At 40.2% G+C, this 23,601-nt stretch overlaps 1 protein-coding gene across 1 annotated transcript in view; it reads right to left on the bottom strand.

The window, feature by feature from the left end:
* Positions 1–2,687: 2,687 nt before the first annotated feature.
* robo1 (roundabout, axon guidance receptor, homolog 1 (Drosophila)) overlaps positions 2,688–23,601 on the bottom strand; it is a 231,674-nt gene continuing 210,760 nt past the window's right edge. The window contains exons 19-31 of the mRNA XM_056756264.1: positions 22,736–22,936; positions 20,279–20,305; positions 18,091–18,133; positions 16,548–16,702; positions 13,027–13,398; positions 12,242–12,352; positions 9,835–9,970; positions 9,206–9,439; positions 8,645–9,111; positions 7,729–7,893; positions 4,738–5,013; positions 4,057–4,247; positions 2,688–3,851 (exon numbers count right to left, since the gene is read on the bottom strand). Of these exons, the coding sequence (XP_056612242.1) occupies positions 3,837–3,851; positions 4,057–4,247; positions 4,738–5,013; positions 7,729–7,893; positions 8,645–9,111; positions 9,206–9,439; positions 9,835–9,970; positions 12,242–12,352; positions 13,027–13,398; positions 16,548–16,702; positions 18,091–18,133; positions 20,279–20,305; positions 22,736–22,936 (2,393 nt within the window). The 3' untranslated portion in view covers positions 2,688–3,836. The remainder of the gene's footprint in view (positions 3,852–4,056; positions 4,248–4,737; positions 5,014–7,728; positions 7,894–8,644; positions 9,112–9,205; positions 9,440–9,834; positions 9,971–12,241; positions 12,353–13,026; positions 13,399–16,547; positions 16,703–18,090; positions 18,134–20,278; positions 20,306–22,735; positions 22,937–23,601) is intronic.

The raw sequence follows: 23,601 nt of genomic DNA on the forward strand, positions 1-23,601 counted from the left end.
TCGACACGTAATTCATCTCTCCGGTTTTCTTTAAGAGACCGTGAAACGTCTTCGTCAGCAAGTGTTGACTGCGGCATCACGCATTTACTCAGATATTGGCCAGAATGACCGATGACAAACTTTCCGTCCATCTCTGCCGATTCGGCAGCATTCCTTTTGGCAGCGAGACGGTTACATTAATTTGATTGAGCTTCGTTTTGATGAGCAAAAGTGCAGCGAGACGGAGTCTTATGATGTAAAGGATAAAAAGCTCATGATAAAGTTGATGTAAAATTGGCCCGTTGAATGTTGGGATGACGTCAACCTGCGTGTACAGGAACAAGAGAAGTTGGTTGAGATAGGATGTGAAAGAAAGGTGAAGTTCCGTCGAGGTTAATTGTGAGGTCTGAGTACAGATGGAGTGAGTTCTGCTGAGCTGAGCACTGGATGGACTTATTAAAACAGTTATTAAAGGGGAAAAAACCTGCAGCTTGGTCCACTGTCAGACTCGGGGGAGAAGAGCGGAGAGATCTCAGACAAGTCCTTGTTCGGTTTAATTGAATGGTGAATTTCCAAAGTTCAGCGAGATACGCCCGAGTGATACGCCACTGCTTTGTTAAAGGGACAGTTCGCCCAGAAATGAAGACGATTTCGTCATTTCCAAACCTGTATGACTTTCTCTCTTCTTTAGACCACAAAAGAAGACATTTAGAAGAACGTCGGCAACCGAACAACATTGGTCCCCATTGACTTCCAATGAATGGACACAAAACCACTCAAAATGTCTTCTTTTGTGACTACCGGTTTGGAATGACTTGAGAGTGAAAACATGATGATAAACTAAAAGAAATAAGTAAAGACGATGAAAGAAAGAGCTTGACCGAATTCATTGATCAAATCAAGACAATCATGTCATGTGTTCTCCAGAGGAGACGTAGTAAATGAAATGAAGGTAGAATGAGGATGCGAGTTGAACGAGCAGGTGGGATGAAGTGTAGGCGGGTCTCCTGTGGGTTTCCTGACAGCACACAGCTGTTACTCTTAATTCACCGTTACGCGCCTGGGGTTCATTAAACCAGTTTGGCTGCAAAAAACAAGACTTTTCTAACAAAGGATATTAGGTTAAACTGCAACACGGAATGCCGAATGCTCGTAATATTTTCCGTATTACCTCTGAGTTTTGCGTCTCATTTAACCGGCAAGTGCTCATTAGTGCCACGCCAAAGCTAGACAACCCAAAAACCTGTTAGGTGCGATGTGCGTTTTTTAATTCCCTATCCTGCACTAGTGATTCATAAAAAGATACCTTGCATTTTCTAGACAATAATACCATGGCACTTCTCTGGTCTTGGTGCAGCGCAGGTGTGTTTATTAGGTACGAATGACAGAATCGTCACACAGAGTTGCTGCCACGTAAGTGTTTTTATAATAATGACTAAGATATATGACCACTCATCTCTGAGCCACATGTGATGATGTTAATCTTAAGGATAAAGTATGTGCCTCTCTCTGTATGTGTTTGTGTGTGTGTGTGTGTGTGTGTGTGTGTGTAGTATCTTTAATCACCTGCGCTTCATTGTGAGCAGTATACACACCTCAGCTCATTAAAATGATGGATCATGCCAGAGGGGGAACTCTCACTTGCTCAAAATTTGTTCTCGTTTAAAAGGTGCTTAATAGGAGAACACCTGAGGAGACGAGCTCGGCTTCTGACACCAACCGAGACCCTCCGGAGAAGTCACCTCTACCTCAATATTTGTCTGTGGATTTTAAAATACAGCTGATTTACATTTACTATACAGTTTGCATTTCTTTTTTCAAATAGTTGTTTTATTTGTGAAAACTGATCAAACTACTTTCCGTTAGCATGAAAATGGGATCTTTCTTGCTGCCAAAATTGCAACCTGTTACATTTAAATAGGGCCGTGTGATATTGAGGGAAAATGCGATAGCATGCTAAATAATGCGATATTCGTTGTTATACGGTATTTATTTTTCTAAAATCAATTTATATTGTTTTCAAATATATAACCAACATATGTTTCACATTATTTTAGGAAAAAGAAAGCATCACCACATCTTCTGAAAGATTGCTGAAAAATACTGCCAAATCTTTGAGGCGCTTCTTCGTTTTGGCACCAAATCGTCAGCAGCAGCTGCGGGTGTCTCGGGGTGGCTCGCTATGAAAGCTTTGCAATGCGGATTGTTGATTGATTTGCGTCAGAGTACATGCACGTTAGCATTCGAACGTACTAACATCAGCTTGCCATATAGATACTACTATCCCCATCGACCTAAAACTTTGACCATACATAACTTTTCGAAGAATTAAATAGATCATTTATTGCAAACCACTGCGGTATGGATATTGCGATGTGCACATTTGCGATATATTGCACAGCCCTACATTTTGAGTTAAACGGATAGTTCACCTATAATTAAAAATGTATATTTTGTCATCATTTATTTAGAATGATGCTGTTCAAAGCCTGTGGTGCGGAACACAAAAGAAGATATTTTAAGAAATGTCTGTGGCTTTGTGTCCATACAACGGAAGACAATGTTGTTTGACAAAATAGTTTACATTACAGTCACATTGTTTTTATCAGCATGTGTTCCCTGAGATCGAACCCACAACCTTTACGTGGCTGGCGCAATGATCTGCCGACTGAGCTTCAATAACAAAATGCAAAAAACAAGCCGTCAAGGCAGTTTCAGTATTTTGATTTATTTTTTTCTTCATTTTTATATGCTTTTTTGTTTTAAGAAACAAATGCTTGCAGATGTCAAATGAATTATCACTCACATCCACACCTCTATAGAGCGTGAACGACTAATCAAACCCAACAGCCAATCACCACTCCAGATTCTCAAACCGACACCCACTTCCTGTTCGCAAACATCCTTATAAGTGCATCAAACCAAGTAAATCAAACAATGTTTTCTTTTTCTAATGTTTCGTAAAACATAGGATCCCCATTTCTCTATTTTTGCAGGTTTGCTGAAATGAGAATCTGAAAGAGACGTCAGAGGTGAGGATGCAGGAATTCGTTTCAATTCATTCACGCGTTTGTAAACAGCTTATCCTTTCGTTTCTCATAACCTACATCGACAGGTTTAACAAGGCCTTTTGTCGTAGCGCCCGTTCGCTCCTGGCGTAAGACGAAAAGGTTAATCGATAACATGGTTCAAAATAAAGTTTAGTGATTGTGCTTTTAAAACCAAAGACATAGAACAACAAACATTAACAATGACGAAAAGTATAACAGTGCATTACAAAAAAACAAACAAACAATATCTCTCAAAATGTGGCACTTCTCCCGGGCAGTTAAAACACTATGACAATTTACAAGCAGGATGGAGGCTATAAAACAAATTATATTAATTGGCGTAATAGAAATTTAAAATGATTCAAATAAGCCGAGGAAGACAAATTTAATGTACCACAATGGATTATAAAAGACAGTTAGATACACGTGTATGTACATGTCAGTCCGTCCCTTTGTGCCTGAAGTTTCGTTACAGTATCAGATGACCGACGACCTTCTTTTTTTCACGGTGAACAAAAGCCATGAATCAGTTTCTGGAGCTAACAGACACACCATCATATTGCATTGGAATCAAATCAACGAAACCGCTTTAGCCCCTCCAATGTCCCCTTATTTTTTTCTTCGGTGTCTTTATTCTTCTTTAAATGCACATTGAAATTAAGGTTAAGAAATGAATGAATGCTTGGTCAGTTTTTCAAACGTGACGTAATTCAAGGTCGGTAGTTTTCAGTGAAAGATACCGCCGAGATGGTCGTGCTGCGCTGACGATTGGTAGCTGAAGATGTTTGGACGACGATATTTTTATCTTCAGCTTTCCACCATCTGAAAATAGATAATATTGCATTTTAACTTACACCCAAACATGGAATAATGATAGTGTAGATTTATTATCGCGAAATATGCTTTGAGCGGGTGATCAGAAGTACCAAAATTTATCGTAAGTCACATTTTTTTATTTGACAGTTTTTAACTACTGTCACGGAGAGCCGGTCACATTTACTGACATAAACTGCAATTTAGGACAAACCTCAAGCTCATCCCCTTGGAAGGCGTTCAGCCCAAAATCCGAAGGGTTTCTGCGAGCCCCTGGAGCCGCTTCTCCTCTCCGTCGTCCACCGGACCCTCGAGACGACAGTGAACTGGAGGAGCTGGGGTCCCTCTCTCCACGGGGGTTGTGAACGGCTGGGAAAGACGGACGGCTGTACGGCGGGATGTCCTCTGATCATGGGAAAAAAATGGAAGAGGCATCTTAAAAAACATCTTAAAAAAATTGCATGAGGCAGGAAAGGGGCGGGGCATAACTTTATAAATAGGGAATTGTTTGGGCCAGGATGTTAATTTGATAAAACAATTACGCAATATAGAGAAAGAAGATTTCTCAGTTTTATACTTTTTTCATTTTTGAAATTCGATTCGAAGTATTTTGGAGAAAAACCTCCCAAAATTTGAAATGTAAATCAAATGAAAAAACTAGTCTGAACTAGACTGCTCTTTATGTTCCATATATTTTATGTTCATATATTCATAAAATATTAATATTCTGTAGGCTATCAAAGTTTTGTAAAAATTATAAAAAAATGCTGGTGTGGATACCGTTGTAGATAAATTATTTGATTAAAATATTGATATTTATTATGCACCAACAAATATTTACAATAAGCGCAGAATCCATTAAGAAAATAAAAACGGCTCATTTTTTGTGTTATACCTTGGTGTTGGCGGCTCTTCGTGGCTTCTTGTTTACTGCTCTTTGCAGATCTCGGGCCTCTTTGTAAGTCCTGGGCCTCGCGCCGCTCTGAAGAGCTGGTCCGTGTGTCCGACCCGTCCCTGGGCCTGGGTCCTCCTGAACCTGTTCGTCTGTCCTTACCATCAGCAGAACTAGACCTAGGAGACATGGCCCCCCGCGGACCCTCTGGGATAGTTTTGGCCGGGTGTGTTGGGGACTTCAGCATGGCCGGGGGAGGAATCGGAGGAGGTGGAAGATCTACGAAAGAAAGAGAAAAATAAGCATGACGTTTTGTTAATGACTTTAATGAGCATCTGAGTTTTCAGTTGACGATTTAGCCAGTTAACAATATCCGCTTTTCAAGTGCTCTTGTGTCCTTCAGAAGCAGACGTTCTGCTAATTGACACCAGACCTCATTTGGCTGGCACCCGGGAGGTGGCACGGAAACACAGCTGTGTGAGCCTTCAAACAGCTGCACGCTGGAGCTCTGTGGAGAAACTGTGAACGACGGTTCATCACTGTCACTCCACGTCTCAACACTTCCCCTGCCGGTTATTCAAGGTCATTTACAATTGCTTTTCTTGTGAAATAGCACCTCCTTGAAAGCACAAACCTCCACTGAGATGCGTGTGAGATGAAATCCTAAACTTGACCTAGGACACCAATAAGAAAGAAATATGACGGATGAGATCTCTTTAATATCTCATATTTTTCCTATAGACATCAATGAGATTAAATGGAAAGCAAGTCTCCAACATCTCAGATATTTCTCTTAAGGAAACGACTCAGAAATCTCCTTAAGAGTTTCAGAAGAGATCTCAACAATGATTTAAACTGAACTCAGATATCTCAAATCTAATGTTTTAAACAATTATATCTGTTGTTTTATTTCAATCAGAGCTCAGGATGCTTGCAATAAAAAGTGCCAAAACGGGCGCCCGGTGATGGTTTCACACGCTCAAGGTCAAAGCACACCTGACGTCTGTGCACGTGCCTGGTTTTGTCGGGGAGAGATTAACAAGCTTTCATCGCTGCTCCGACGCTCAGCAAAATCTGAGAAGGGTCAGTCGATCGTGGGTGGTTTTAATAACCCCTGGATGTCTTGGTGTATTCAGGTGGCCGATCGATGGCCGGGTGAGAGAGATAGGCTTTTTACAGGAAGATGAGCGAGGTGGATTCAGTAGTTTTTCTTTGTTGCTGTGATAAATACTGGCAAAATGTGTCCATCCTGCTAGCTATGTGTGTTTTGTCTTCTGTCAAACACAAAAGAATATATTTTGAGAAATGTCTCCGTGGTTTTGTGTTCATTCAATGGAAGTCAATGGGATGCATTATTGTTGGGTCACCGACATTCTTCAAAATATCTTCTTTGTGTTCTGCAGAAGAAAAAACCTCTTACATGTTTGCTAGCTATGTGTGTTTTGTCTTCTTTCAAACACAAAAGAAGATATTTTGAGAAATGTCTCAGTGTTTTGTGTTCATACAATGGAAGTCAACATAGTTGTTGGGCTACCGACATTCTTCAAAATATCTTCATTTGTGTTCTGCAGAAGAAAGAACGTCATACAGGTTTGCTAGCTATGTGTATTTTGTCTTCTGTCAAACACAAAAGAAGATATTTTGAGAAATGTCCCAGTTTTTTCTTTCATAGAACGGAAGTCAATGGGGTGCATTATTGTTGGGTCACCGACATTCTTCAAAATATCTTCTTTTGTGTTCTGCAGAAGAAAAAAACGCATACAGGTTTGCTAGCTATGTGTGTTTTGTCTTCTGTCAAACACAAAAGAAGATATTTTGAGAAATGTCTCAGTGGTTTTGTGTTCATACAATAGAAGTCAACATAGTTGTTGGGCTACCGACATTCTTCAAAATATCTTCATTTGTGTTCTGCAGATAAAAGAACGTCATACAGGTTTGAAATGACATGAGGGTGAATAAATGATGAAAGATTTTCTCTTCAAGGCTAACATGTTCTTACTAAACGCCAAGAAACTTTCCTTTTGATTTGATGGGGACTTTTAAGATTTCTGAAACTCCTCTTACAAAACTCCATAAATCCTGAATGCAAGTTTGACAGAAGCATGTAAAAGGAATAAACTAATGAAAGGAGGGTGGAGCCGATGTTAAAGACTGGAGCTTTTCTCTCCAGACAGAAGTGGAAGCAGATGAAAGGTTCAGGGGTCCTTCTGGAGAGGAGTTGGAGGAGGATGAAATAATAAGCCTGGTGTCAACCAAAGCACTGAGCAAACAAGAGCAAAATTAACAGAGGCGGTGTGTGTGTGTGTGTGTGTGTTATATGGGGGTTGGTAGGCAATCTGTGTAAGAGAATTCATATAACAACCTTCCTCGTTCTCTCAGCGTGAAACGATGTATTTAACCCTCCGTCGCGATACAAGTCTATCGAATCACCTTCTATAGAAACTGAATCTGACTACTCATTCTGGCTCTATTGAGCGCCGACTGCCGACACGGACGGGAGAGAGAGAGAGATCAGATGAGGGGGGAGGTGAGAGGGACGATGAGAAGAGCTAGTTGATCTGATTGAGCCGGCCGGGGCCTGTGTGTGTCTGATATTAAATCTCAGTGTCAACACACATGGACAACCGACTGGATGATGAGACGCAGCAGATGAGAGGCCTTAGAAAAGTTTGCGAGCACTTTTCCCTGTTAGCATCACACACACATGACATGACCTTTCTGCAGCGCCGGCACCTGCTGCAATTTCATTAGAGACTGAAGCTGAATCCATCCCTCATGACACACTAAAGCCGAGTCCCTGAGTCCTTTCTCTCTCACACGATCTTTATGATCCTGCTCGATATATCTGTAGATTACATGTGCGCTACATACAGCAGTGTCGTGTGTGATACGTGGAACAAGCCGTAGCGATAAAAGCGAATCAATCACAATAACAGTGTCTAAAAAACTGCATCATACACACAAGATTGGTTCAAACATGTTGCGTGTGCGTACCCTCTGGGAAGGCCTCTCTGCGCTGGTAGCCGGTCTGAGCAGCTGGATGCTGTTTCTGTCTCTTTAAGGGCCTCCTCTGACCCGGGGCCGTGCTAACGTTACTGTCTGTGGACACCGGGCTGCCTGGGCGGTGTCCCGGAGGGAGGTTTTGGTATTTCCGTGCGGCTGGTAAATGAAAGGACAGACGGTTTGCTAAGCTGCAGATTTTAATATAGATGAATTTACATATGCTGTAGGAAGTGTCTTTATCTAACAATGTCTCAATTTCAGTTTATTTTTAAGTCATGAGCTCATATTGACAACATCGGTGGGTGAGGTGTCAACTTTGGGTGTAAAATGATCTAAATGGATATTGCTATCTGGTCTGTTTGTGCAAGATACATTGTCATTCCCAAAAAATAATCGTGCCTATATTTTTCCTCAATGTTTACACAAAACACCCAATAAAACATTATGTGGCTCGTGACTGTGTTTGTTTTAAAGTGAAGATCTGATGTTTAAGAGCATTTAAACATTTATGTCTTGTTTTCTAGAACAGTTCTTAAAGATACATGTACTTGACAAAATGCCAAGAAAATGCTAACGGGGAAAGAAAAATAAACTCCAACTTGAATATAGTTTTAGCTTTTTTTAATGACCTAAATACAAGTTTATTTTTCTTACCCCACTGGAAGATTTTTTGCTAGTTTTCAACTCTCTTAATTCTTATATTTTCATTCATAAAATAAGACTAAATGTCTTGGGTCACTTTCCTTGTCAAGTAAATGCATCTTGATCTCAGATTTTTTTAATATATTTTGACAAAAATACATATTTCAAAAATTCTATATTGTAAAAATTCTATAATAAAAGAACACACAAAAAAACTAAATTGCTGTATGTAAGGGTTAACTAAGAATTTTCTTTTTATTAATACCTCCAGGTACTGGCAGCGGATGGTGGCCTTTCCCAGAATGCTTTGCCACTCGTAGACCAGCATACTCGGCCGCCGCCGCCACTGCCTGGGCGAAATCAGCATCAGTGAAGAAAGACCCGTCTGACGAGCTGACGGCGCTAGAGCGGCCCGACGAGGCGTTATCCTCCTCCGATGCCGAGCCCCATCCGTTGATCATAGAACCAGTTACCGAACTTTCCAGATCACATGTGCTAGAGGCGGGAGTCTGCTCCAGGCCCCGTATGAGAGCCCTCTGCTGGTTTAAGTGCTGCTGGTGAGCGAGGGCGTGGTGCTGGTGGACCCGGGCCACTTCTGCGTCCATCTCGTCACCTTCTACGTCATCCTCTTCCTCCTCCAGTCCGTCAGTGTCGAGGCCCAACGGGCTGGAGATGTAACCGTACGTGTGTGTAGGGGAGAGGGGGCGTGGTGGAGGGCTTACCAGGAGTCGCCTACAGGTGAGGTGAAATCAACATGTCAACAATAAAACTTGGAGAACTAAAACCTTTTACTCCTCGAGTGGTCTGTGTGTGAATTCGAGCGTACCTGCGCTCGTGTAGGTCGGCGTTATCCTGTAACATGGGCTGCATCTCTTCCTGAGGGGACGGGGTGAGGGTCGCAGTGGACTGGTGGCTATAGGAGACTGCTGCAGGGGAGGAGGCGGCCCCCCTCACGGGAGGGGTGGGACCCCGCTCAAGCTCCGCCTCTTCCTCTTCTAGCTCATCGGGCTGCAGGTACATGCGGGAGGGCGGCATAGGGCACTGCAGATCTGTGTCATAACTGATGGCAGAAAATAAATATTATGATTTTCCTAAATTAAGTTGCTCTGGATAAAAACATCATATAATATGTAATATGTTTGTAATAATTAATTCATTTTATTATAAAATTATATATTACATTTTATTAAATAATAATTGTATTTAATGGTTTATTTAAAAATAAATGTACATAAACATATACATTTAATAATAATTTATTTACTTTGTATTGAAATGATATTCTTATATTAATATATATTTCTAAATATTATGTATATAGTTATTTAACTTCGATACAAATTAAATACATTTATTATTATTATTTATTTACCATTACTGTTTCTATTAAATAAAATCATTTAAATAAAAAGATAAATATAATTTAAAATAAATGATATATTCAAAAATTCTCACCTGTCGTCAATTGCAAGTGTATATTCATGACATGGGGGTGGATTAACAGGGGGAGGGGGAAGCAGTTCAGTCCAGTTCATTGGGTTCTGTTTAGCATGTTTAGTCGTGCGTCCCCCTTTCTTCTGGCCTTGGCTTCCTGTACGACAATAAAACAAACAAACAAACAAACGAGAAATAAAACCGTCAGGGCACACCAACACAACTCCAGCGACTCCCAGCCCACCAGATGTACCAAAATCATAAATTCAATTGATTGCAAATGAAATGCTTTAATAAGCGCTGCCTCATTTCTCTTTCTGTTGTTTTGTTTTCCGAGCGTGATGCGCGTGTGAAATAAATGGCACTTTTACACTCAGGAGAAGCAACATTAATGACACCCACACTGTAATTTATGCAATGTAAAACGCTTACGTGCATTATCTCTCTATTTGTAATTAACGTTGCGCTCTCCATCAACAAAACGAGTCATTTTTCAAAACTAACACTCCATTGCCCAGAGAGGTGGGGGAGAGAGTCTGAAACATCACAGGCCAATTAACAGCCAGGAATAAAAATTCAAAGCCAATGAGCTGTGAGGACCTCCGTGCACTCAGACCCTCTCTTTAATTACCTGAACTTCAAATACAATATAAAAATAGGATCCCATGCGTTACGCCGGCAGCCCTGCACACACCGCAGAATGGAGCTCATTTATCTTTGTCCCGCAACAAACAACGTCTCTCTGACAACATTATCCCCCCTTTCTTTGAGCTGGAGGATGAAAGCTGAAGTAATTAATGACGGTGTGCTGAATCGGGGAAAGGGAGGGGGATCCTAATCAAAAACGTCCAGGGAGGAGCGCAACAGACCCTGGAAATCTGCCGGGAATGTGGTTTTAACTAAAGGAATGAGAAAAAGTGTTGCTCCCGTGTTTAAAACAAGCAGCCCTGAAATATAGTGAGGAGGAACAATCAAGGCCTTTTTGTTGAGGCGTAATGACTTTCTTTGTTCCCTGGAGTTTCAACACAGTGAAGAGTCATTTGTAAATGTTCTGTTTGCATATGATTTTCCTAATGTTACCAAAAATCACATTAATCACATTCATGTCTTTGATGAATGGACAGACGGACAGACATATAAATAGGTGAATGGATGGATGGAGGAATACATGGATAAACAGACAGAGCGATAGACAGAGAGAGAGATTGATAAATAGATGGCTAGATAGACAAACAAAACAGAAAGATAACAAAAAGACAGACAGATATATCGACGGATGGATGATAGATGGATAGACAGACAGGTGGATGGATAAATAGATGGATAGACAGACAGATAGTCAGACGGACAGGTGAATAGGTGTAAAGATAGATAGACAGACAGTGAGAGAGCTGAATAGACAGACAGACAGGTAAATGGATGGATAGATAGACAGACAGACAGGTGAATAAAAGCATAGATGTATAGACAGACATACAGACAAGTGGATGGGTGAAAAGATGGATAGACAGACAGTGAGAGAGCTAAATAGACAGACACACAGACAGGTAAATGGATGGATAGATAGACAGACAGACAGAAAGGTGAATAAAAGCATAGATGTATAGACAGACATACAGACAAGTGGATGGGTGAAAAGATGGATAGACAGACAGACAGAGAGCTAAATAGATACAGACAGACAGACAGACAGGTGAATGAACGGATAGAAGGATAAACAGACAGACAGGGATAAACAGACAGACAGGGATAAACAGACAGACAGAAAGGCAGGTGAATGGATGGATAGAAGGATAGACAGACAGACAGACAGGCAGGTGAATGGATGGATAGACTGATAGACAGACAGACAGGCAGGTGAATGGGTGGATAGACAGACAGACAGACAGACAGGTGGATGAATTGATAGACTGATAGACAGACAGACAAACAGACAGACAGACAAACAGACAGACAGACAGGTGGGTGGACAAACAGATGGATAAACTGACAGATAGACAGACAGAGAGCTAAATAGATCAGACACACAGACAGGAAGATGGATAAACAGACAGATAGACAGATAGCTAAATAGATAGACTGGCAGGTGAATGGATGGATGGATAGACAGAAAGACAGACAGACAGACAGAAAGACAGACAGACAGACAGACATGCAGGCGAATGAATAGATAGACTGATAGACAGACAGACAGACAGGTGGATGGATAAACTGACAGATAGACAGACAGACAGAGAGCTAAATAGATCAGACAGAAAGGCAGGTGAATGGATGGATAGATGGATAGACAGACAGACACACAAGACAGGTGGATGGATAAATAGACAGATAGACAGAGAGCTAAATAGACAGACAGATGAATGTATGGATAGACGGACAGAGGGATAATAGATGGGTGGATAGATGGATGGATGTTCAGATGTCTCACCAGATGTGCTGCTCCCTCTGTCTGAGCTGCTGTATGTTCCTCCAGTATGAGTCTCTTGACTCTGGTTATAGGGGATGGTGACTGAGATGTTACCTTCACCTCTGTAGTGGTCTAGACGATGAAGAGATTTGTTATAAACAGCTGAATTACTGCTCTGAGGTCAATCATGTGTGTGTGTGTGTGTGAAACAGACGAACAACAGCTCTTTTATAAAAGCATGCACTTCAGTCCAGAACATTACAGAGCGGAGCATCTGACAGTCGAGCGGTGAACACTTACACAAGAGTTTAGTCATAAGCTGTTATGACTTGTTGGTGACTGGTTTCAATTGTCTAGTAAGTGTGAAATATCACACCCAAACACACAGTGAGATTCATGCAAGTCGAGTCAAAAAGACATCACCGTGACCTTTTTAGTAGCAACACATGGATAGCTTTGATCTAGAGTTACACCGCCCCGTATTTCTACAGTAATCCAAGATCTCTGGCTTCACACTGTTCAGAGACATCGGACACTTCATAATCTTCTCTTCCCTTCATCACCATCCAAACAGTAAAACAACGACTATAAATATGGATTAACTTTACTAGCAGAGCTTAGAGCTCAGTTACAAGCGAGCAAGCCGTGGCGGATCAAAACGAGGTTGAAAAGTGAAAGATGTGAGGATGCCAGAGAAGCTTTTTAAAAGAACAAAACCAGCGCTTGTGAGGAGACACAAGAGGTACGATTTGATGACACAAGCGTCCTTGAGATTCTTCAGGCCCCAAGTAAATCCACAGACTCACCCTTGTTCAGTTTGTTTTGCTCCATGACGTTGAACTGGAGCGGCGCGTTGATGTCGGCATGTTTCTGAGGAGTGCCCTGACTGCTCTTCCAGCTCTGCTTCTCGTTGAGGTCACTTCCTCCTCCGCTTCCTCCACTGCTGCTGTTCATGTTGTTATTGGCCAGGCAGGATTGGATGATCTGGGTGGTGGCGTAGGGCGTGGGCTGACCTCCGGGCCCAATTAAACGGCCGTCTTTTAGATTGGGGCTGTTGAAGGTCTTCATCTCGTTGATCTTGTTGGAGAGGTCCACGTCGCTGTAGAGAGCCGTGTCTGGAGCCATCAGGTTGCCGGTTTTGTTGTCCATCTGGTTGCTGTAGTTGGCGATGCAGTCGGCTGGACGATACAAGATATTTTGAGGATTTTGTACGGTTGCTGTATAGGATTTAATGATACAGTTGGTGGATGATATGCCTTAATGAATTATTTTTATGATGTCCTCACTTGCAGAAAATATTTCCGAGCATTTTTTTTCTTGTTTTTTAGTAAAAATATTTAAATATATATTTACTGGAGAAGCGAGAGGACTTGAAATATTAAACTTATTCTTGAAAAAAATTTTTTTGCAAACAAGAACTATTATCTGCCAGCGGGCTAAGAAAAAGAATCTTATTTCGTATCAGTTTGTTTTATTTTGACTTTTGTTTTAATCAACAATTTTTCTAAATAAATGTATTTAAATCATTATTGTTTTTTCAAAAACGTTAAACATCAATTTTTTCTTTAAAAAACATAAAGAAGGAATAAAAAATCTTAAAAAAAGATGAATACTCAAAACAATAAAAATATCTGCAAATGGGGTTTAGAAAATAATACAAAATAATAAACTTAAATTAGATTGTAACTTAAAGTTAATTTTTTGCTCCTTTTACAGATATTTTTTAAAGAATAAAATTAAAGTAAAAAATAAAAAAAGTTTGCTATATTTTTGAAGAAAACAAGGCTTTGAAGAAAATCATATTTCTTAGCGCTCTCATGCTTTAATATCTCAGGGTATTTGTAACAAATATAACTGACAATTTATTCTTGCCAATTCTGAATTATTGTGTAGCCTTGCATGCAAATCCAATTTAAGTCTCTAATAAAGATTGACAATCAGGTTAAAAAACCAAGAAATACCACAATAAATTGGTTTTAATCTCTGCTAAACACCCGACTTTAAAAAGAAGAAGAAAACGCATCTTAAAATCCCAACACCACCACCAGGAAGCACAAAACATAATTTAAGAAAACTTCAAATGCAAATACTAAGATAACACCCTCTCACACTAAAATCTTTCTTCTCCTCATCCTCTCTCTATACGACACAAGTCAAGCGCGCGTCACTCTGAGTTTCTCGAAGAAAGGCGGGCCGGCTCATCAAACAGGATGTTCTAACACGTCCGAATCAAAAGCCTCTGAAACAAGAAGCGCTGTAAAAAGACCATCCTCTGACAGATCCAATTTTCCACGGCTCATAAAATATTCAAATCCTCCGCAGGATCCGAGCGAGGAGCCTGGCGCGTAAATACCGCCGCCTGCCATCGGACGGGATTTCGCAGAGCTCGCGTTTCCGTAAGACGGAACTTCAAAGGTTGAAGTGTCAGTGATAAAAGATTTCGTGGAATGAGACAAGTCGTCTTTCCAGAGAAGCCCTGAGGTTACCGGTCCGGTTAATATCCTGGAGATATTTTAGTATTTGGCACAGCAAGCAGGTGGGTGTCAAGCTTTTAAAACATGCTGTAAGTAGCACTCAACATTTATCCTTCATTCCTTCTTTGATGAAGGCGACACGGATAAAAGCTAGTGTTAGTGAAAACACACTCGCAATGAAATGCAAATCAAAGGTAAAGCGAAGCTTTGAGGGTTAAATGCTTCATCCCAAAAACTTTAATGCTTTCTAAGAATGGCGTGTCCACACATAATCCTCCAGACTACAAATGAATAAAGAGTCTAATTTATTGACTTCAATCAAGACGTTTATTAAAATACTGAATGCATTTCACACGTCTTTATGAATGAAATACTCTTAGCAAACTCTCACCCGCTAATATCTCAGAACAAAACACGCTGTAGCTATTGGTTCATAAAAGGACTGACTGTAAATATTAATTCTGTCTCCTCAGAATAACAAAAACCAGAACGTCCTCTACAACTCCCCCCCTCCTTTTTTCCATTCTTAGTTTATTGTGACCCATGTAACCGCTCCTGGTTTCCTGAAGTGAGCACTTAGGAGAAACTGCATTAGCGGCTTCTAGTGGTTCTATGGAAATCAGGCGGTAGATTGGATTAGCTGGACTACAGCCTGTAGGGCTCTTTCAGTATTGCTAGCTTTTATTTTCCCTGACGTCTAGAGATCGCACACAAACGGGTGCGTGTCAAAGGAAGGACACCATACTTGCTGTGTTTCATTCAACTTGGAAAGTTGGAAATTCCAGTCGCCTGCTTGGAAAAGTGCAACAAAGCACCATTTGTATTCAAGGGTTTCCAGGTTGGAAATTTAAGCAAAAATCCACGATAACAACAGACACGGGTGTATGAGGTCGTACGCAGTTACTAAACACAAGTTATTCTGGAAATTGTAGGAATGACCTACAAAAAAATGTGTGCAAACATATTAATATTTTTTAATATTATATTAATTAATGACATACATACACGTTCTATTTTATTTTTTAAAATTGTAATTAAAAATGTAACATTTATTTGAACGTTACAAAAAGATTTTAAGTCGATTTATTTATTTATGTTTAATATTTGGAAATTGTAGGATTGACCTACAATATATATATATATATTATTAATTTTAATACATTTAATTTTAAATTAATAAAGACATAGATACACTGAATGATTTTTACATTTTAAAATATACTTAAAAATATATTTTAACGATACAAAGATTTTATTTATTATTAATGTTTTTTGACTATTTATTTATTTATGTTTAATATTTGGAAATTGTAGGATTGACCTACAATAAATATATACATATATATATATATATATATTATTAATCTTAATAACATTTCATTTAAAATTAATAAAGACATACATAAACTGATTAAATTTTAAGATTTACTTTGACTTTTTCAACATTCCATAGACTTTAAAGTTATTTAGTATTAATGTTTTTAGACTATTTACTCATATTTATTACTGCAATAGTTATTATTTCATCATATTTTCTGGAAATTATATACCGTAATATTTCTGTAAATTAAGCTCATTTCTAAAGAGCAAGTTACTTATTTTGCCCCAATTGTTGTATACTATTTAACCTTTAAAAACCGTCTAAGCAAATAACCATTTATGGAGTCAAAATGTATATTTTTTGTCTGCAAGGTTTTTAGACATTTGTATTTTTTTTAGAAATATGATAAATATGAATTAATGTAAATGTAGGTTGGCAAACAATAAATGGTCTTCTGTATTGCCGGTTTGTTCCTTCATGTTATTTCTGCATGCAGAAAGCTGTAAGAAAGTCTAATAAAACACACGCTCACCAGGGCGGCTGTAGGTGGCCAGGTTGCTATCGCTGTTCCCATTGCTGCCAGTACAGCAGTTGATGGTATAGTCGTTTTGATTGGAGCAGCTGTTGGGCCAGGTGTCCGCCAGCCAGGGCTGATTCGCCGGTTCGCCGATATTCAACAGACCCGGTCTGAAAATACACAAACATGTTGATTTATTACCAACTTTAACACGGACATGGTTAATGCACAAGACAGGTGGTCCCAAGACCGTGAGCAGACATCTTTAATTTTAGCCCTCTATGGAGAGCCATTTGATAACTGTGATGCTTTTAAAACGTTTTGCTAGCCCAACACAGTAACATTGCTCAACCAATGACATGAGTTTGGGGTGAAACTATTCCTTTGTCCAACCAATGGAATTCCAAAAAAAACCTCCCAATTCTCTTTCTCTCTCCCAGTGCATCTCTCTGGGCATCTGTACTAATTGGATTGCGTCTGCTTGACTTGCTCATGACTCGCTCGTGACTCGACTTGACACTTTCCCTGAAGCCCTGTGACCATCGGGTGGATTTTGGATTACCCACACGCCGCTGCTCCAGCGTGGGAAAGACGAACACGAATCATCTAAGCCATTACTAAAGACGAAGAGCTCAGAGCTACAGCTCATGCCAGCATGTCACAGTCTATCACTATCATCTCAGATGTTTGAAGAGGATCTGAATGAACCAGAGTACACTCCCATCCAGAGCTTGTGCGAAACAACTTCGCTGAATTTCCCCTTTGACCAAATTACAAATCTTGAAACAGGAAACGACGCAAGCGTGAGTACTTTTCCTACACTGGTTGTCTTTAAAAGCGCCTATAATATAATAGCAAGTTCTGGAGAATTCAAGAACGCCACAAAACAAGGTCATATTAAACGATTGTGAGAGGAAGAAAGAAATAAGAGGTTCATAGGAGATTTCAGAGGACGGGCATCAAAGACAGAGTTTTGTGCTTCAACGTGATTCTTCAAAGTGCGGCAAATGGCTTCCCGTTCCCCCGGCGCTCGCCGTATCCCTGCAGCAGGTTCTGCCTCTTTCTTGTATTTCACAAACATGACCTAACAAGCTCCGTTAGCTCCAAAAAAAGGCCTGAAACCTTTGCTATAGGCAAGGGTAAAGACTTGGCTGATGAAAAGACGGACTCTCAAAGAACACATGAAGGAAGAAGACACACGCAGGAATTCTCATCTGCGGCTATTCAAACGAAAACAAAGATGCATATGTGCATGCAGGGACATCAATTCTCATGCGTGCCACCAAACGCTCGCCACTGGGATGTGGAGATATTCAGGGCAAATGCTTAAATATGTTGGGAAAAATAATTGCATCCACAGGGTAGAAATAAAATGGCCTTTGTCTCTTCTGGCTTCTGAAAGGCTCCATCTCATACTTTACAAAGACAAACATGCCACCTAGTGTCACTAATATGCAGTTACACTGCAGCACACACCCTCCACATGGACATCGTAGGGTTCTGCTAAGCATGGCGATGTTTTAAAGATTTAAAATCAGACATTGTGTATTTTTCTTACCTTCCTGCACTGGTGACAGCCTCTCCTCCCCTCTGATAGGCCACTGGAGGAAAAGAAAGGAAAAGGTAAGAAAACAGCAAAAAAACAATACATACGGTACCACTTCATACGAGCCATTATCTGTTGAAAGGATAGTTCACCCAAAATAATTTATTCAACATTATTTCATTCACAACATGCACAAAAGAAGATATTTTGAGAAATGTGTCAATGGTCTTGTGTCCATACAATGGAAGTCAATGAGGACCGGTGTTGTTTGGTTACCAACGCTCTTTAAAATATCTTCTTTTGTGTTCAGCAGAAGAATGAAGGTCATACAGTAATGACACAAGGATGAATAAAACAATTGATCAATCAGTTTTAAGAAAGATATCAGTCGAACACGAATACTAAAAAGGTCTCAATTCATTCCCTTAAATAAGTTCACATCCAATCCTCACACTACAAGACTCGTGATGTCACCACCACCAATCCTGTCTGAGTTATTAGAGTACTCGCTGGTGCTTTGATCAACTGTCGGTTGTAACAGCGCTCTTTATTCCTTTCTGAGCATTCTCGCTCTATATACTTTTATGCTGGCAGTCCGTGCGAGCGGCTAAACTTCTCTCTGATTATCCGTGTCAACCTCAAACTGGATTTAGATTTCCTTTCTTGTGGAGAGATGTATTTAGATCCTGCCACACTTTCCCTGATGTCGTTCAGTTTAGTTTCGGGTTAAGCTGAACAAATGTGAACCGGACTGAACTGGCCGTTGAGGAACGGGAAGTAGCAATGCGTGACACGAAGTGTTGTTTTTCCAGTGTCTACTTGTAAAGTACTTTATGGCTTTTTTGAAGTACGAACAATTTATTCTATAAAACACAGTGGACAGAACGTGGACAGGATGTTGTGTCAGACTCTAGGAATTGTGGGAATCCCCAGGGTATATACAGGAATCATGGAGCTAAATGTAATACTTTTGAAGACCTTTATTAAGACCCTTTCCATAGATCTGAAGAGCTCATCGCCACTTCAAGTTTTAATATGTTATATCGGCGACACATTAACTTACATTTACTTTACTGATAGTAAGATAGCCCAACTAAGGATAACTCTGTATTAATGCAACATAATTCAGATGAGTGGGAACGAAGCACCAGAGAATTAATTGAGTGTCTAACCCAATGCAAGGTTTATTAGAAAAACTTCGCTAAACACTTTGCGACACACAGACCAGTACGCCTCAAGGTTATTCCCCGAGACGGCGCTCAGCCATGGATACAACTCTTTACCCTCCAACAATTTGCACAGAAACGTTCATTTCCACATTAGTCAACGAAGATTTTTAACAATGTAAATGTACCTCCCACTATTCGCATAAATGCTTGATTAAATTTAGCTAAACTTTAGCATTTGACCTCTTTCGACAAAGATGAAAAGATGGTTTACAACTTTTCAAGGTGCTATATTTTCATCAACTTTTAATACTTTTTATAGGAACACTCCACTTTTTTAGGCTCATTCTCCAACTCCCCAAGAGTTAATAAGTTGAGTTTTGCCGTTTTGGAATCTACTCAGCTGATCTCCGGGTCTGGCGATAGCACTTTTAGCATAGCTTAGCCTAGATCATCAAATCCAATTAGTCAAGTATCGCGTTCAAAAATGACCAAATAATTTCGATATTTTTCCTATTTAAAACTTGACACTTGTGTGCTAAAACTAGCAGAAAATGACAAGTTGCGATTTTCAAGGTCAATATGATTATGAACTATACTCCCATTCCGGTGTAATAATCAAGCAAGTTTGCTAACGTAACATGGCCGCAGTAAGCAGGCGCAGTGATATCACGCTCCTTGTGCAAGCAGTTTGTCACGTTGTATATGATGACAGAAGTTAGCCTATTTCCACACGCGCTGCGTGATATAATATAAAAAAACCCAACTTTTCGCTAGTCGCCAGTCTTAGCACACGATATAAGTACAGAAGAGTCAACATTTAAATAGGAAAAATATAGAAACGCCATGCTACTGGTCTAATTGGATTTGATGATCTATGCTAAAATAGTTATCGCCAGACCCAGAGATCGGCTGAGTAGATTACAAAACGGTAAAACTCAACTTATTAACTATTTCCAAAAAAAGTGGAGTGTTCCTTTAAGACCCCGCGGACACCCTGGGTCAATGACATTGGGTATATGAGATGCGATTACCTGTAGGGGTGAAGGTGAAGGAGGGCACTGCATCCACACGAGACAGCAAAGAGAAAGAAAGACACATCTCATCAGTTTTTTATTAGATTCCTATTCATTATTATTCCTCACAACATTAATTCTTTATGATATCGTTTCCTTACATGAAAATATCTATGCATTAAAACACAATTAAATAAATGTGAGACACACAATAAGACAGACAGATGAAGAGGCTTCACTGACACCGACTCAAAATGTATTCTAACACATGTCCTCCGTTTGACAGAAATCTAGTTTCTTTCATGTGGATCAAAGGGCCGATAAGCAGGTGAATAAAAGGCTGAATCAATCTAAAGCGATGTGAGGGCAGAATTCGTAATAAACATCCCATCACACACATCAAAGTCTTCAAGCAGAGATCTCCTGTCCGTACGCTTGGTTTATGGCTGTTACGCAGATCCATCAGAATTCACATCTGCTGTCTTCGCCTCATTTTCATCTATTTACGGGAAGACAACCTTTAAAACAGTCAGCAGTATTTTTTTCCAAATGCCATGTTTATCGACAGACCTGGTCTGGGTTCTTGGCAGTGCTTTGAGGAAAGATGAGTCTAACAGATTGGCCGGCGTTTTTGATGATTTTATCGTGAGGTAGATTGACGCTCGATTCAATAGAAGATAAATCTATTAAATCTAAAATTTCATTGGTGAATAAATGATTGAAAGGCTCACAGAATCTCTGTATATACTATACACACTTCAAGATTATGCACTTAAAGGGACACTTCACCCAAAAAAGAAAAAATCTGTCATCCTTTACTCGCCTTGGAGTTGTTCAAAATCTGTATCAATATCTTTGTTCTGATGAAAGATATTTGGAAGAATGCTTATTACCAGACCCCATTGACTACCATAGTACGGAAAAATACAACGGTAGTCAAAAGTGTCCCAGAACTGTTCACTGTCCTGCATTCTTTAAAATGTCTTCTTTTGTGTTCAACAGAACAAAAAATAAAAAAAATGTTTTTCCTACCATGGTAGTCAAAGGGGGTCAAAATATGTCAGGTGTTGATGACAGAATTTTCATTTTTGGGTATCTCTTTAATGGCGTCTCTGTTACTTTACGTAACCTCAAGCAAGTCGCAACCAGTCCACGACACACAACCTTTATTTTTGCCGTGCCTTCTGCGAACGCTGTTATATCACTCGTGCCAGTCGTTTAATGTTGTGTAAACTACGCTTTCTAGCATTCAAAACATCATAAGCGACTAAAAACAAAAGAACCGTTCGTTTCGTGTTGCGCCAGCATTTACAAAAAACACGACTGCCAGTCATGTCAATCTTTTTGTTGTCGAGTCATTCTGGTAAACGCTTTCAGGTGATCTCAACCTTGAAACGTGGACGTATTCATTATTGCTTTTTTGTTCCTTTGCGGTCGACACGTTCAATTAACTTGAATGCGACTCAGCCTTCGGAGTCTATGAATGCTAACGCTAATGAATGGCTTGGATCTCTTCCTTTAGATTCTTGCCAATAAACATTCCTTTCGCTTTATGACCTTGAGACATGCAGCTACCGCACGCCGAAAAACCGCTATTGTTCGCATCTCTCTTCCTGTCAACTCATCAAGCGAATGAGAAACGGATTGTAAAGAAAAAGTAGCCCCGCATTCAGACTGTCAGGGATCAGCTGTGATTCATCGGGGTCAAAAGCTTTTGGATAGATGGAAACGTAAGAGTTGTATAGAAGCGACCCTGAGGGCAGAAATCAGACTCATCTCATTTAAGAAACGGGTGCGAAAACCCGGTGCTGTACGTTTTCTTACATTAGCTCTAATAAAAGACTTTGACATCTGGGATTAAACCTGAGATTAAGACGCAAAACATAAGCAGCTGTACAACTCGAAGCCAAACATTACATCAGAAAGGCAGTGAGAAGATGAGAATCATTTGTAAAGTTTCTTGAAAAAGAAAACAATGACTGAAGAAAGCATAAATAGTTATGACACATTTTCTTTTATTACAGTACTACATTACCCCACCCACCCAGGTATGAAGGATAGGCCACGCCCACTTAATAACAACTCAGACTCATAATTATCAGGTTGGAGTGACTAACCCGCTCCTCATGTCATATCTGATGTGCTTGAAAATCATTATACGGAAATTATTTCTACTGATTTAAAGGGATAGTTCGCCCAGAAATGAAAAATCTGTCATCGTTTACTCACCCTATTTCAAACCCCATAAAAAGGTATTTTGAATAATGACGATAACCGAACAGCGATGGCAGCCATGACTTCGATTGTACGGACACAAAACCAATGCAAGTGAATGGCCACCATCGTTGTTCGGTCAACAACATTTTTCAAAATATCTTCTTTTGTGTTCTGCGGAAGGAAGAAAGAACTCTGATGACGGAATTTTCACTTTTGGGTGAGCGGTGACTTTAAACTTTGACCTCAGTGTGAACTGACCTTTACGGATTCCGGCGTAGCTGCTGCTCAGTCCGTTCCTCTTCTTACGGTGACGGTACAACCAGATGCTGAACACCATGAGAATGATCCAGCAGGCGGCGCCGATGCCCGCGATGAACGCTGGCTGACGCACCACATCCGAGATCTGCTGGGAGATGGTGTTCTCCACGTCCAGAGGCGGAACTAATCGGCCCGATGAATCTGAAAAGGAGTGAATGAGATTTTGTCAAAATAAACATTTTATTATATTCTCTATACTTATTTTTTAGCTCAAATCAGTCTTTGTTTTTCTATTCAAAAGTGATTTCTTACGCGTGGGGTGTTAATATTGAAAAGCGAGCTCTGCGTTTCTATATTTTATGACAGGAAGATGGAACAGCAACCAGCAAATCCGTCTCCTCCGTCTCTTATTCTTCGCATTAAAGAGAATCCAAAAATAAATGTTATTCTGTTGACTGTTTCTTTTCTCTTCGCCTCCTCTTTCTGTTTCATCTTCTCAGACTATATTTTGTTTTGTTTCTTCTCCTGCTCGGGGCAAAGCCGAATTGCTCTCCTACACCTTCTTGTATATCTCACTCCTTTATTGAGTTTCATCCGTACTTCCTGTTTCTGTGTTGCACGGTTGTGACTAAAACTCCTCTGAGCGGCCAGGGCAGGACAGGTGCGTGGGCTGCAGAGATGCGAGAAAGCCCACGGTGTGACAGATGCTTTTGAGGCCAGCATCTTGGGTTTCCGGCATGTCTTTCTGTCCTGATGTAAGGCTCAGCGGGGGAACCGGCTGAATGGAGGCACATCAGACAACGCGATTTAAGTTCAACCCACGCAGCACTTGACTAAGGGAAGAAGCGGACTGCTTCACGATCTTC

The sequence above is a fragment of the Triplophysa dalaica genome, chromosome 9, assembly GCF_015846415.1.
Source record: "Triplophysa dalaica isolate WHDGS20190420 chromosome 9, ASM1584641v1, whole genome shotgun sequence".
In the NCBI taxonomy this organism is placed as follows: Eukaryota; Metazoa; Chordata; class Actinopteri; order Cypriniformes; family Nemacheilidae; genus Triplophysa; species Triplophysa dalaica.